Below are 12222 nucleotides of genomic sequence, written 5' to 3'. Positions count from 1 at the left end.
ATTCTGATTGCCATTGGTGTATATTATTGTTGTGTAAGGACACAACAATAATGACAATAACAATAATATACACACTTAAAACACTTAACCTGTGTTGCCTCCAGTGTCTGTGTGCATTGACATATAAATTAGCTAGTGATTTCTCTTTAGTTCACAATCTCCTGTCCTGGTTTGGTACCGAGTTAGTCCTGATGTAAACTTGGATTTGAGACTGTTCTAATCCTTATTTAGTCCTGATCTAGTCCAGGTTGAGTTCCAGCTTTGTTCTAGTGCTGTCAAAATACAAACATACTTAAAAATCGACTCAATACTCGATACCAATTACGCAGCGATCAAAATGACACTAAAACTGTTCAGGAAAGCTTAAAATGGTCAATGGTCTACAGTCCCTTAGCCAATCAGGACACAGAACACAGCGAGCGTTCTTACTCTGTACAAAAAACATGTAAAATTGCACTAAAAAAATCTGCGAAACAGCGAAGCCACGAAAGGTGAACCGTGACATATTGAGGAACAACTGTATCAATACTTGCTCAAATGAGTATCTAATTTCAATATTAGTTTTAGTATCAATTAGCGTCTGATTTTCAATACTTGCGCATTTACAGTTGGTTAACAGTGTTGTCTATTATTATTGTTTAATCAAACAAAAGCATTTCTACCATAACACAGTTGGTTAACAGTGTATGGTGTGTTCAGGGCTAACCCGGTTTGGATGGACCCATTCTGTCGTAACATGGAGCTGGCGGTTCAGGCCGATCATGAGGACGACCTCCCCGAAAACCTGAGTGACATCGCAGACCTGTGGAACAGCCCGGCACGCACCCATGTGAGTAACAGCCAAATGCAGCCAAAAACGTATTCTATGTACCAGCTGTGCAACAGATCAGTTTAAAATATACTTATATTAGACTGGAGACCAAATAGTTGTTTTTTTTGTTTGTTTTTTTTTCTATTTTCTATTTGAAGTATTACTTTTGTTTCTGTTGTTTAGTGTCAGCAACATTTAATATATAGTAGACACTTTAAACAATTAGCTAAACATTTGAAATAAGACTATTTTTTGTATCACCCTGCACTTTACTGACTTTTTCTAGATTTAGTACCACAAAGTGAAAAGTTCAATTTAATTTATTTTTATGGAGACCAAAATCACAACAGAAGTCTCCTCGCTGGGCTCCACAAAATTGCCAATTTAACCAACAGAAACTTAGATGAAGAAAACATGAAACAGTCATTAGTCAATAAAAAACTGTAAGCAATACAAGTAAGAGAATTTTAATGTGTTTTCTTAGTTGAGTCACACTACGATGTACAACTTAAGGTAAATGCAGGAGAAACTGTAACCTGTCCATGGCCAACTCTAGTCATCCTGTTCTCATCTGTTTGCCTGACCATTTAAAGTCAGGTACTATTATCATTTCATTCAAATATATATTTTTGTATTTTTAGGGTACATTTGGTAGAGAGCCTCAAGCCAAACCTGAAGATGATCGGTATCTGAGAGCAGCCATCCAGGAGTACGACAACATCGCCAAACTGGGGCACCTGATGCGGGACGGGCCCATCAAGGTGAGGGACATGTGCACATATGAGAAATGAAATAGATTATTGCTTTATTTTTTGTCCCTGCAGTTTAGCTTTAATGTCAATGGATATACTTTTTTAGAGAGCAGTCAAATGAACTCTGATTTGTTAAGTATTATTTAAAGTAGCAAAAGATCATTGCTAATTTACAGGTTACAAACAAAACAATTTTTTTACTTCTCACAAGTTACTAACCTTTGTTAATATTATTCTGGTGGAAAGTAATATTTTATTAGATGAAAAACATGTACAAGTTTTATATGAGTGTAGATAAAAATCAGACACATGTTGTTATTGTATGTTCTGTCTTCAAAATTAACTGTCAAATGCATCCTTAACATATTTTTCCTGTAACTTTAAGTGAAATGTCTGTTTAATATCACATGTGTTTGATGTACTGCTGTCCTGTCAGGGCTCTCTACTGAAGGTGGTCCTGGATGACTACCTGAGGTTAAAAAAGCTCTTTGCCGCTCGACTGGTCACGAGCTACACAGGACAGGAGGAGAGCTCATCTGTCACTGAGGTGGGCCTAGAGTGGAGCTGCTCCTGTCTGCCCCCTACTGGACACTCTCTGAACTATCTTTTCTGATGGGCTTTTTGCTGCTGACACAGTGCACGCCTCTCACTATCTTTGCTTTTTCTTCTTGATAGGACCAGTCCGTGTGGGTTTATTCATGCATGACCGCTGTTTCAATGTTTTGCTGCTGTCCTAGTCCTATTTTTAATTTCTCTTTCCCAGGTTTTAAATTGAAACCTTTTTCTTTGACATACTGGTTTGAATTTTTAGCTACTGCAGCACTTCTATGAAGTTCCGTATGCTAATAGAAATTATTTTCCTGTTGTGTTATTAAAAATGTTGGTTGTTTTCAAATCTTTATTCCAGCTTGACTACCCTTTACTAAAGTTAAAATATGTCATATGTGGAGTTATACTCAAAAACAAACAAAACCCCAAGAAAAGGTTCATGGCTGGCAGATTTTTTCACTTCTGTCCTAATCATGGGTTTCAGCAAGATGAAAAATTAGGACCGTTGCCATAGCTATTAACAATTTAAAACAAAACATTATTGAATGGGAAAAAGTCCTTCAAATGTTGCATATAAGTTACAGTAACAGGAAGCTGAAACCCATGAATAGTAGATTTAAATGTGTGACAGTTATAGCACAGTTACAAAGTTGTTGCATTTGTTTAACACTCACTTCTCTTTCCCAATTTCCAGCTACTCTAATTTCTACAATTTTCTACAAAACGCACACTGCTGTGTTACTGAAATGATGTGTACTTTTCTGTCCCTATCCACAGCTGATCCAGAGCGACCTGGACGACGATGATGATGAGCGGCTAGGAATGGGGGGCGGAGGTCGGGGCACCTTAAGGTTTAAGCACAAACTCCCGATGGAGCTGAAGGGTCCGGAGGGGGTCCATGTGGTCCATGGCAGCACTGGAACCCTCCTCTCCTCAGACATCAACAGCCTCCCTGAAGATGACCAGAGAGCTTTGGCACGCTCTCTGGAAGCTCTAAACTCCGATGGGGGGTTGTATTCAGAAAGAAACGCCCGCACTGAATCGGCTAAATCTACCCCCATGCACCGGCACAAAGATGGGGATACGCACACGCTTTCGGATAGCCCTCTAGAGATCACCGAGTTATGACTAGCCGAGGCCTCGCTGGTTTGAGCTAACATAGCCTGTTTGGGTCTTCCCATGCACCCCTCGTTTGCAAATGGGGTCCTGGGACGCCTGCAGGAGGAGTGTGTGTAGTCTAGGGACTGCCATCCGCCAGCCAGACTCAGAGCAAGAGACAGGCTGACCAAGCACTTCATCAAATGGTCCAACTTTGGATTTTGTGTTAAAGAAAGTTAGTTTGAATTTTTGAAAAACGACAGACGGCGCACTTTTCAACTAAACCAGCAGATGTCATGGAGGTCCAGAAAAAGATAAAGCTGGAAGTCTGGACATAGCTTCATTTTTTGGGAAGCAAAACTAAGATTTTTTTTTTTTTTTTTTTTAAATCATCAAAAGGTGCCTCATTCTCATCCATCAATTCAAATACCTGGACTGCATACACTCAAAGCACACACGAAGATTAAGACCAGCGAATGGCCGTCAATGGGACATATACAAATAATATTAACACAATAATACTTTGGTTTTGGATGCAATCAATGAGGTTATGAACACAAACACCTTTTGGATAAAAAATAAAATGAGAATAAATTAAAAAAAACATAGATGGGACTTGAGACTGAAGTTTTAGCCAAGAAAATGAATCAATTGACAGTTATGACAGACTGTTGGCTGGTTTTACACTGTATATTGCTGGTCTATTACTTGAAAGAGACGTCATAGAAAGATCTCGGTTTAGCCCCTCTATCTTGGCTAACCTATAAAGCATTCTGTTCATGAATAACCAATAGACCAATGGACTTGAATCTTTCATGAGGGATTTAATATTGCTGTTGAAAACCGGGTGTAAAGACTTAATAGGTGGAATAAAAATAATAAATGATCCCTTTTTATAGACTTGAAGATGGCGATGTGCCCACAGAGACATTTCACTGCCACCAGAGGGAGTAAAACATTAAATGCTCAAAATGGGCAGTGGTTGCTTTATTTTTTTATTTTATAGAAAAAATAAAAATGTTATGAACTCAAGATATTTTTGAAGAATAATGCTGGCTTACCAAAATAGGTAGGAAATAATACTTTTGGATGTCTGAAGAGTATGTGTATTGTGCTCTGGTGGTGAATGTTTTTGTTTATATGAGGCTGATCCTGTTTTTGAAAAGAGTGGTGTGTTTTTACATTATTTTTTACCTCCACTTTGTAAGTTATTTGTCATTATTGTCACCAGCCCTGAGATCTATGTTGGGAAATGTTACTGAATGATCTGTGGTAATAAAAGGATTACACAATGGTCTCGAAACTGGAGTCAACACAACATTTTATCAGAAGATTCTGAATCCATCAATGACTACACAAGCTTTCTGATAAGTTGAATGCTGCCATCTAGCGGTTGTGTATTTTCACAGAAAAGTTGAACACACGATTAGCATCTCACTCCATCCTTTTATTGTTTTCAGTATAACATAGAAAAAAGCAATAGTATTTTTCAAAAATGTTCTGTTTAGACTCCCCGAGCTGCACTGCTGCTTGAAGATGTGGTACCAGTGGGCATCTTCTTCAGTGTCCTATTGAGCTGCATTAGGCAAAAACAAACATTAGTCTGCATATAGGACATAAAGGCTGTTACTACATCCAGACAATCACAACGTACCTCCTCAAATTTGTGGATCTGTCTAATGAAAAAGTCTCCATAACGACGAGCCACTTTGGTGTCAGCAATGTGGATCATGTCCTGTTAGTATTAACACAAATATAAGTCTAGTGTCATTTCAAGCCAAATGAAAACTACCATGAGCAAAAGATGGGTCACTCAACTGAATATAAGAATTTAATGATGGCTATTATATGAATTTACTTTGTCGATGTAGAAGTCGACTTCGGAGGCAGACTGGAACTCTCCGTCCAGAGCTGAGATGCCGCTGGTCCAAACCAGGTTCTTCATCTTGTGTTTAAAAACCAGGAGCTGGATACGAAACTCCTGTTCAGTCATGTCCAGAAACCCGGCTAGTTTAGCCACAGGCATCGTGGTGTACAGCTTCAGAAAACTGCAGGCACATTTGTTATTCAACATTTATGATCAATTTATTCAGGGTAGGAGAATACCCTTAAAACAGCTCTGAAACATGAGCTATACCTGCGGATGGTGGAGAGTTGCGCCTGCTGCTGCACCTCCTCTGCAAACACCTTGAGCTGCTGCTGGAAGGGCTCTTTGTGGTAGTTTGGGTGAACGTTGTCGTAGTTTGGCACCACAGGAGAAAGAAATTTGGGACATGCAAAGCTGAACAACTCCTCAAATACCTGCAGGTCTCTTTAAAGTAAATACAGGATTAGTTTAAGACACGGTTTCTTCGTTCTGTATATTTTCTTCTATAAAGAGAGAGTAAAAACCTTACCCTTTCTGCATGCGCAGCATCTTGTCTCCATATTTCTCCCTTAGCTGAGTGTGGATGCTTTCGTCAATGCGCATTGGATACATAGTGAGGGCAATGGCCAGAAGCCCATGCATCTGCTCATTCTGCTTGTTTATCTAATGGCACAAGGGTCCACATTCTGTCATTTAGCTTCTTATACTGAATAAGCTGATAATATGTTCAAGAATGATATAGTAATTTATTTAACTTACCATCTCATATTTGTATGTAGACCTCTGGAACATGTTTCTTGTCCTTTGGATGTAGAGGAGGATGTTTGCAAAGACTCGAATGGCATCCTGGTAGCGCCTCATCATCAGGTAAGCAAAGCCCACATAGTAATAGGTGGTAATCTGGCACTCAGGAACACGAGAATACATGCTCTGAAAGAGACAAGAGCAGTTATGTCAGTTTCAGCCTATAGAGGTTAGTGGTGAATTTGTATTTACCTTCTTGTTGAGCTCAATATTCTCCAGAACTTTGATGGCCTGATAATAATCACCAAGCAGAGAGTGCAATCTGAGGAGTCCCACCAAACTGAAGTATCCCAACATCTTATACAAAGAGTGACGTCCATATTCCCCAGCCACACTTTCTGGGTCACCTGCAACACATTTTTATCATTAATACAACAAATTCAATCATTTCATGGTAGAAGTTAGATTCTCTCATGATTCTTAAGTCATGTAATTTATTTTACACAGCCTTAAAATTACTATGTAACTTTTTGGTGGATGGTCCACAGCTTGTCTCCATGCACATATTACCGTTTTGCCTGGAATGTTACAAAGTATGGCATTAAACCTATCTACATAGAGACAAGGTGACACCACAAGGACAAGTTACTGGTCAGTTCTATGGAGAGGAAACCCTGCTCATAGTAAGAAAGCATGTTTTTCAGTGCATCTTTCGCACAACACCTGTGATTGTATAAAATTATTAGTTTAATGCTATGAAGTGGAACATTCTAGGCAAATAGTATGTAGTGCACCTTTAACACAGTTTTACCTCCACTAGTGTAGACCTCAAGCTGCCGATTAATGTTGCTCTTGTCGACGAGTGAATGCAGCACATTGAGGACGCTGTGGACGTTCCAGATCTTTGGGTTGCTCCTCAGAAACTCAATCTCCTCCTCAGACTTCTTTGCGGTCTTACACCGATACTGACTAAAGGACTGGAACTGAAAACAGACAATTTCATAAATTTCTTTAATTTCCCCCTTTTACCAAATTTTATTAAGTTATATTCAAGTAACACCCTCAACACCATTTGTACGAACATGTAATAGTTCTGTAAATGGCAAGCAGAAAATTAGGTCAAATTACCTGATAGATGAACTCGTCAATGATGTCCCAAAGCCACTGATTTGGAAGCTCCAGGGGGGCAGGGCCATCAGCATCTGTTAACATAGACATTTTTATTTTTGTTTAATTTGATTTTTACTTCACAGAGATATTTAAATAAAGCCAAGTTTTTTCAGAAGTAATAGAATCAAATACTCACTGAGAATGTAGTTGAAAAGATTGCAATAGTTGTAATACGATTCAAACCTCTGGTCTAAGGTAGGTCCACCCTAATTAACAGGGGGAAATGGGGGATGTTTAAAAAGGACAACACAGGTGGAAAATCGTGGATGGCTGAAATTAAACAGTTACTTACGCTGACTTTAGCATATATGTGTCTGTAATACAATTCCTTGTAGAGGATGAGGAATACAGCATCTGCAGAAAAAGACCATGCTTCCAATTTAGGAGTGTATAGATGTAGTGCCCACCATTAGTAATAATATAACAATGTATTTATCATAATATAAAAACAATGGTGCATGAACACACCATTGCCAACAAGAGATGCAATAGCCTCTGCTTCTGGCCAGGGAGATGTCTTGAAGAAACGATCTGTCAGTTTATTCCAGCTGAAAAAATTTCAAAATAAAATGATACATGAAATACATAAAAATCCAAACAAATACTGATGAATGTTCTAGCAGCACACCTGTTCTCATAGACATCTTGAATCTCGTAGATCTTTTGCTCAATGCTTTCGCTGGACACTCTGTTTGACTGCAGCTCATAGACCTTCTGATCGATCAGGTCAGAGATGGTTTTGTGAAAATACTGCAGGAAGTTTTTGATCACTTCTGGGATAACGTGATAGGTCTGCTGCTCATACTGCCTCTCATAGGCCAGGTCAGCTTTGGGGTCGCCTGGAAAAATGAACAAGTCAGTAGTAAACAATACAATATTGTACATAATAGCATCAGAATTGCATATAAGACACTTAAAACAATACTTACCAGTGTGCAGGTCGTAGTCATTAGGATAGGCGTAGGGATCGTACTGAAGGAAAGAAACATCTGTCACTTATTGTACATCACAACACTGCCCTAGCATCACTGCCTTTGCTTACTGCGGTGGGACAATACATCTTTCATCTATCCATTTCGATTTAATCATTAGGATTCTTTAATATACTTGTTATACACTAGCATAGGCTCATAATATTTCTATAACTGATGTAGAACAGTGGTGCTTGGCAATAATTAAAGATATATTATGGTACTGGAGGTTACATGCTACAGGCGCTAGCTTGTATTCTGCAGTTAGATTGACACTAGACATTTTATACGGGGTTTTACGTAGTAGGAGAAAGAGTATGCTCACCTCTTCCTCGTCGTGATAAGACATTATGTAGTAATATTTCCAAGAACCAAATAGTGGAGTGAAAAAAGTGAATGTGCTGAGCAGGCTAACGCCGCTAGACCACGCAGCTCTCGCCGGGACCAAAGAGGAAGCGGAAAGAAGAGCGTGTGACGTAACGTTCAAACGCCACTTGAGCAATGCATTGTGGGAAATGTAGTAAATTGAGTAAACGAAGCATTTCGTATAGTCACAAACTCAAACCATACGCAAAGTCACGCTCGGTAGGTACCTTTGACTATACAGTCGCATCTGAAAGTTTTGGTTCAGTTTGCATTTCTACACTGTACAAATATGATCACTGACAGCTTTTTATTTTGACTCTTTGAGACGTAAAACTGAACTTGTAGTTGATGTAGTTATGCATGAGCGCCATTTGATGGCGTTAGAGTCTCTTGATCATAGTCAATAACATGTGTGGTGCTCATGGTATTCCACAGCATCCAAGTCCTATAGTATTTAAACCAAATTTGCAATCCCCAAATCTGTAACATGTTTGTCTAGGGAAAACGTAGCTTGCATAACATAATATTTTGAAGTTAAATATATATTTAATTTTAACCGTATATTTTGACTTTTATTTACCACATTGGATTTATGAAAGAGTTCTTGTCTAGTCATTAAAAGTGCATATATCTTGTTGACAGCCATGTGCTGTGAGAACTTCTGGCAGGCCCTCCCTGCAGACGGCTCTATCCCTCCTCTGTCTGCCAGCGCAGCCTCATCACAGCGGCTCCTGAAAAGGGATCATTTGTTGTGGTTTTGGAGGCACAGAAAAAAAGAGGTGAAAGAAAAGAATACCTGACGTGTTTGGCTCAGCTACCAGCAGCAGCCGGAGTCACCTACGTTCCCACCTACAGACTGGAAACTGCCTGCATCCGATAAGGGATCATATCTAGCGCACAGAATACAAGTGTGGAGGGGGTGTGGAGCAGAGCTGGAGAGAGCGAGAAGACACATCGAGGGAGGGGAAAAGGTCAGGGACACGGGGGGGTTTATCGCGCTGCCAGAAATAAGGAGAGTGTCTACACAAACGCAGTGGCAGTCCAAACCGCGCAGACGAGACTGAATAAACCCACACGCCCGTCACCACCATAACGACAACTCCTGTGGACTACTGTGGATTATACACATTTCCAACTGCTCAGAGACACATTTTCAGACAGTCCGGACTGAAGACTGAGAAGTTTGGCCCGTGCGTAATTTGGAGAGAGTACATTGCCACACTGCATCAGGATGCGCGCCTGTCCTCTGCTTGTCTTGTTCAGTTTGGTGTGCGCTGGAAGCTCTCAGAAGTTCTCAGCTCTCACGGTAGGAATGGCTACACATCTTCCAGATACCCAGATATCTTAATTGTTGGTATGCTGGATTTGGAGTAGTGCGTTTGGAATAAAACGTGTGCGTAAAGTTCTTTACAACTCAAAGATATTGCACCATTACAAAAAGCACATGCATTATCTGTTATGTAATTTCAAGTTGAGCTGTAGGGATTAATTGATCCAGTCAAAAATACTAGTTAGAGTCATTTTTTATTCAATAGCCACTTTAGATAGACTTCAAAACTTGAATCACTAAAGTCACTGAGGGAAAACGTGTGATCTTGTTTTTTAACTCCATCGCTATAGTATTCTTGATTGTCTTTATGTGTTTGCCTCCATGTCTGAAAATCAATTAAAATGTTCAGCCTGTTTCCAGATGCTTCACATAGTATTGTTAAATAACTGCTACAATTAGGTGTAAGATTTTCACTACAAAGTCCATGTTTTGGGGCAGATATAGCCATAACTTCAGAGGCATTATCACGTGCGGGTAGCAGCGTTGAAGCAGCCGTAATAGTAATATAGAGGAATGTGCGCTGTCATAGGCTTCCCCTCATGATTTAACAGCCTTCTCCTTTTGCACCGTTATTTATGGCGAGACTGAAAATGCCTTAATATCCAATTGGAAACAAATGGCCGTAAGTAGTTAACCCGCAGGTGAGGGGTCGGAGAGGCTTGCTCGTTGACAGCGCTGTGCAGTTGTGGAATGTGGGTGGAAGACGGTGTGCGCCGCGCTGTTGCACCATGAATTTGAACAATAATGTGCACTGCGCGAGGGAGAGAGGCGCGCCACGGTTCAGCGGGTTGACAGTAGCGCTTTATATGGGTGTCAAAAGTCTGCACATTCATTTTAATGTAGAGGCTTGGCTATCATACAACACGCTATATAATTTCATTTTATTGCCACTTGTACTGCCCGTTAATCTATCTATTTTCTATTGCTGTTGTTTGATTGACACAGGGGAGGTTATTGCTGGCACTATGTAATATTTGGTGCATATTTGTGGTCAAACAAGTAGTTAAATCTACGGGATATTAGCCCAGGTTATTCATGAGGCTGAATTTTTCCACAGGTTTTGGAAATATGAAATAATAATGAAAGAACATTGGCAGCCTGTGTCCCAACCTGTATAAAGCCATTTTGTACCACTCTCTCAGTGCTTCACAAGTAGTGCACCTGCTTGTCACACCACTTTTCTAACAAGGAGCACTTCGATTTTCTTAGACTGAGGTAGTGGCCTTGTTAAACCATTCACTTTCTTCTCCATTGCACCATGCTGAAACTAATGATCCCCTTTTGCATCCTTGTATCTTAAGTAGGAAACTCCAGCAAAGGCGGTTTAACACTCTCCCAGCTGGGCCCCTGTATTGACCCTCTCTGGGTGTTGGAAATAAGGGCCCTCCGTTCCGAAAAGGCTCTTATCGTTCCTTCAATATGCTCTCTGCTGGAGTCTAGCCTCCTCTGTAACCAATTCAAACCCACAATTCTGCAGCACCAGAGGGAGGTAATAGGATTTGATTCGTATGGTGCTTGGTTTTGGAAAAAAGGAAAGGAGAAAAAAAAGAATTTCCCGTACACTCTAGTCTCACCCATTCATCAATTGTTCCTTTTGCCAACGTCTTGTTTTTTTTTTTAGCATCTGCAAACAGCATCTTCTGAGTGAAAAAGAGTTGAATGAGAGGGAAGGCGAGTATGGCTGCATAAGTTTAGAAAAAAGTAAAGTACAATTTTTCTTACAAGTATTGCCGTGTGATCAAGTTTGCAGTATATGATTATATAGTGGGACTCTGTTCAAAGTGCACATTTTTTAACATAGAGCATCAATATTTGAGAGAAGCCTGAAACAAATCCAATAATCAAATCAGTTTCAGAACATGTTTATTAGAGGTCTAAACTACAGGTACAGCAACATTTTTGTATTAAAAGAAAGTTATAAAGAAATGTTGTTATTTGGAGTTTTTAATTGATTGCAATCCAAGAAGCAGACTGAAGGTAGCATGATTTTAGCAACAGATGTGTGTTTGAATATGTGTTGGGTCTTGTAGGAGTTGATGATGAATCAGGGTGGAAGCTGGTGCCCTGTGTGCAGCTGAGGAAGCCCATCCATCATTGGGATGGTGGTGTGACTGTGCAGGGCAGAGCTGATGGGACAGAGGGAGGAGTGAGACGTCAGGGGAGTGTCGAGACTGAAGCATCCATCAGCACAGGACAAACACACATCTGCAGACCAGGACCACTGCTCTGTACAGAATATGTCTTCATTGAACCCGGACATAAGAGAGGAGAGACGGGAGGTGACATTTAAAGGAATCAAGACCAGATACTGTATTGATACTGGACAAAAATCACACAAAATGGACAAAGTTGGATAATTCCTGACTAATGGATTGGACTCAATCTATGTTCAGAATTATTGTAGACCACATGGCAATATTAAAGCTTTATTCTATTGCCTAAATAATAGTATTTCTGTATTACATTAACAACAGTAAGTGATGGGAGAGGACAGTCATAAGGGTTGTGTTGAGTTTAAAATCTGGTCATGTGCATATGATTACCTCATTGATACCACCTTATTT

The 12222-nt window shown here is 39.9% G+C and overlaps 3 protein-coding genes across 3 annotated transcripts in view; 2 read left to right on the top strand and 1 right to left on the bottom strand.

Moving 5' to 3' along the window:
* cdh23 (cadherin-related 23) overlaps positions 1-4513 on the top strand; it is a 246948-nt gene extending 242435 nt beyond the window's left edge. The window contains exons 65-68 of the mRNA XM_055227160.1: positions 700-829; positions 1453-1572; positions 2000-2110; positions 2890-4513. Of these exons, the coding sequence (XP_055083135.1) occupies positions 700-829; positions 1453-1572; positions 2000-2110; positions 2890-3240 (712 nt within the window). The 3' untranslated portion in view covers positions 3241-4513. The remainder of the gene's footprint in view (positions 1-699; positions 830-1452; positions 1573-1999; positions 2111-2889) is intronic.
* Positions 4514-4636: 123 nt separating this feature from the next.
* eif3s6ip (eukaryotic translation initiation factor 3, subunit 6 interacting protein) lies at positions 4637-8418 on the bottom strand. The gene is made up of 15 exons (XM_033980223.2): positions 8288-8418; positions 7921-7963; positions 7620-7830; positions 7460-7539; positions 7284-7345; positions 7128-7197; positions 6950-7023; positions 6633-6804; positions 6074-6228; positions 5837-6007; positions 5607-5740; positions 5348-5521; positions 5069-5258; positions 4865-4945; positions 4637-4786 (listed from the first exon to the last, which is right to left on the bottom strand). The coding sequence occupies exons 1-15, from the start codon at positions 8309-8311 to the stop codon at positions 4715-4717; spliced, it is 1713 nt and encodes a 570-aa protein (XP_033836114.1). The 5' UTR covers positions 8312-8418; the 3' UTR covers positions 4637-4714.
* A 585-nt stretch (positions 8419-9003) lies between these two features.
* smoc2 (SPARC related modular calcium binding 2) overlaps positions 9004-12222 on the top strand; it is a 47425-nt gene continuing 44206 nt past the window's right edge. The window contains exon 1 of the mRNA XM_033980224.2: positions 9004-9634. Coding sequence (XP_033836115.1) covers positions 9560-9634 — 75 coding nt within the window. The 5' untranslated portion in view covers positions 9004-9559. The remainder of the gene's footprint in view (positions 9635-12222) is intronic.

Source organism: Periophthalmus magnuspinnatus, chromosome 15 (genome assembly GCF_009829125.3).
Source record: "Periophthalmus magnuspinnatus isolate fPerMag1 chromosome 15, fPerMag1.2.pri, whole genome shotgun sequence".
In the NCBI taxonomy this organism is placed as follows: Eukaryota; Metazoa; Chordata; class Actinopteri; order Gobiiformes; family Gobiidae; genus Periophthalmus; species Periophthalmus magnuspinnatus.
Note: the sequence above shows the minus strand (reverse complement) of the source record. Positions and strands in the feature narration are given on the sequence as shown.